General features: G+C 55.6%; 1 protein-coding gene across 1 annotated transcript in view; it reads right to left on the bottom strand.

Annotated features, from left to right (window-relative positions):
• Positions 1-2,211: 2,211 nt before the first annotated feature.
• Positions 2,212-2,540, bottom strand: part of PRDM12 (PR domain containing 12) — a gene marked incomplete at its 5' end in the record, with an annotated part of 6,826 nt that continues 6,497 nt past the window's right edge. Inside the window, one exon of the mRNA XM_010160898.1 lies at positions 2,212-2,540. This exon is cut by the window's right edge and continues 60 nt beyond it. Coding sequence (XP_010159200.1) covers positions 2,212-2,540 — 329 coding nt within the window.

Raw genomic sequence — 2,540 nt, 5'->3', positions numbered from 1 at the left:
TGCTCCTGCGGCTGTGCCGGGGAGGCACGGGAGCGCAGCGGGGCCGACATGTCCGACCTCCCGCCTCAGGCAGGCTGGGGGGTCACCCCGCGTTGCTGCAGCGAGCCCAACAGCCAGGGGCTGCGGGAGGGCCTGGGCCAGGACAGCACCCAGCCTGGGCTTCCACATGGAATCACAGACTAGTTTGGGTGGGCAGGGGGCTTAAAGGACCCCCAGCTTTTTTTTTCCCCCCTGCCATGGGCAGGGACACCTTCCACCAGACCAGGTTGCTCCAAGCCTCATCCAGCCTGGCCTTGGACACTCCCAGGGATGGGGCATCCACAGCTTCTCTGGGCAACCTGTCCCAGTGCTCCCCACCCTCTGCGGGAAGAATTTCTTCCTGATGTCCCATCTCAATCTCCCTCTTTCCCCCTTGTCCTGTCAATACATCTCCAAGGGATTTACCCCTTCCCTTGGCAAAGCTGTTCCAACAGTAAGCCACATGTTGGTGTGGAAGTTACTCACGTAATTCAAACAGCAGTTACACCCTCAGAGCCACTGACAAGAGGCGAAGGAGCAAGAAGCCAGCCCTGACCTTCTCGCAAATACTGTGCTTCCTCCGGGCCAAAATCAAACGTCGTTCAAGCAAGACTTACACCTGGAGCCGGCTGCAGCTGAAATAAGACCCTGAATTCAGGGAAGACACCAAAGGGTATCAAGAGCTGTTGCTTCAAGTAGAGACTGTACACATGGAGACAGGGAGGTACCAGACCACGTAACACCACCTGCTCCTGCATTCACCCCTGTTCCTCCAGACCTGCAAAAAGGGCTTGATTTTTCCCCAAAGCTTGTTTTTCCTCTTCCCAAATGCACTATTTGGTCCAATAGATGCTGCTTATTCTCCTTATTTACCTTCTGCCAGTCTAAACATCCCAAGCGCTACATCCTTCCCGCAGCACACAGCAAAATCAAGCTCTCCGTACTGTCCATCTTCTAAATGATAAATGTTCCAAGTAATTTTTATTTAGAATACAAGAAAGAGGTACAAATTTATTTACACTGTGTCCATATACAATCAAATAATATATAATATCAAAGTTTTGTAAATAATGTTTACATAAATATTTACAAAGTTAAAGTGACAGCTTTTCTTTTTTCTTTTCTGGAAGTAAAACACAGTTTGTGAGAACTTTATACATCTTAGACTTATAATTAATATTAGAATACCTTCTTTTCGGCTTTATGATACACAGCCCTCCTTTCATGTGTGGCAGGACTCCAGAGGGCGCTTAGAGTTGTCCTTGGGGACAGAGCTGGCCCAGGGACGGGTTTTCTGTGTCCCCAAAGAGCAGTAAAAGTAACAGCCAAAATGTTCCCTCACGGCTGCGGGGAGTGATGGGGAGCGATAGAGACCAGTGGTCCCAGAGCTGGAGCAGGCACAGCCCAGCTGAGCACGAGGTCTCCCAAAAAACCTGCACGTGAATGGACATTTCCCGCTGGCATGTCATGCTGGGGGTGTCCCCGCGGCACGTGGCCTCTCTCCTCTGCCCATGGCATTGCCTCAAGGTGTCAGGCAAACCCCAACACACGGCTCGCGGTGCAGAAGGGCAGGCAAGGGGATTTGGGGGGAGGAAAACACGACTGCTGAATCAGGGCCCTGAGGAGGGAAAGGTGTCCCTTGGAAAGAGCCACCAGGGCTGGAGCTGCCCCTGGGATAAACGGCCACAAATGGGGTGGCCACACAGGGCTGGTGCCAGCCTTTCCATGGGACATGTGTCCGGGCACCCGCTGGAGCAGAGGAGGAGGGATAACAGCAGTTTTCCTTCCACCACATTACCCGGAAAAGCCAGGCATGACTCATCCAGTTTTTAGACTGCCTCAGCCATTCCTCAGCACCCAGCAAATCCACACCGGACATCCTGCTGTTCGCCTCTCTCCCCCTGCCAACCCCAGGGACCAGCAGCCCACCCTACACCGCATCTCCCCAGGGAGAATCCCACATGGTGCAGCTGCCCCAGCAGCTTGCAGAGCTGGGGGGCATCCCCCCGCTCACCGAACAACCTGCCAAACCCCACGCAAACAGCGATGCTCCAAAACCAAACCAGCACATCACCCCTCTCCCACACACAAAGCAGTCCTGCCCCCCAGCTCTGCCAAGGGCCAACACCCCCAGTTCATTGCATGTCTCGGTGCCACTCTTGGCTGTCCGAAAACCCGCTGCCTCCCCGGGGCTCACAGCACCATGGTGGGGATGTGATGGGCCAGGGAGGCGGGATGGGGCACGGGCAGGGCCGGCGAGTGAGCCTGCAGGGAGGCGTTGGGAGGCCGATGGCGAGCGCTTTTCTGGTGTGCCCGCAGCCCGGCGAGCTGGGAGTAGGCACTTTGGCAAACCTGGCACTTATAGGGACGCTCGCCGGTATGCAAGCGGACGTGGTTGCGGAGGGTAGAGGACTGGCTGAAGCGGCGGTTGCAGAAGCGGCACACGAAGGGCTTGTCCAGGGTGTGGATGCGCATGTGGGAGCGCAGGTTGCTGCGGGAGTTGAAGCCGCGGTGGCAGATGA

Source organism: Eurypyga helias, unplaced genomic scaffold, assembly GCF_000690775.1.
Source record: "Eurypyga helias isolate BGI_N326 unplaced genomic scaffold, ASM69077v1 scaffold38691, whole genome shotgun sequence".
In the NCBI taxonomy this organism is placed as follows: domain Eukaryota; kingdom Metazoa; phylum Chordata; class Aves; order Eurypygiformes; family Eurypygidae; genus Eurypyga; species Eurypyga helias.
The sequence above is the reverse complement of the archived record's forward strand: the minus strand, read 5'-3'. Positions and strand labels throughout refer to the sequence as shown.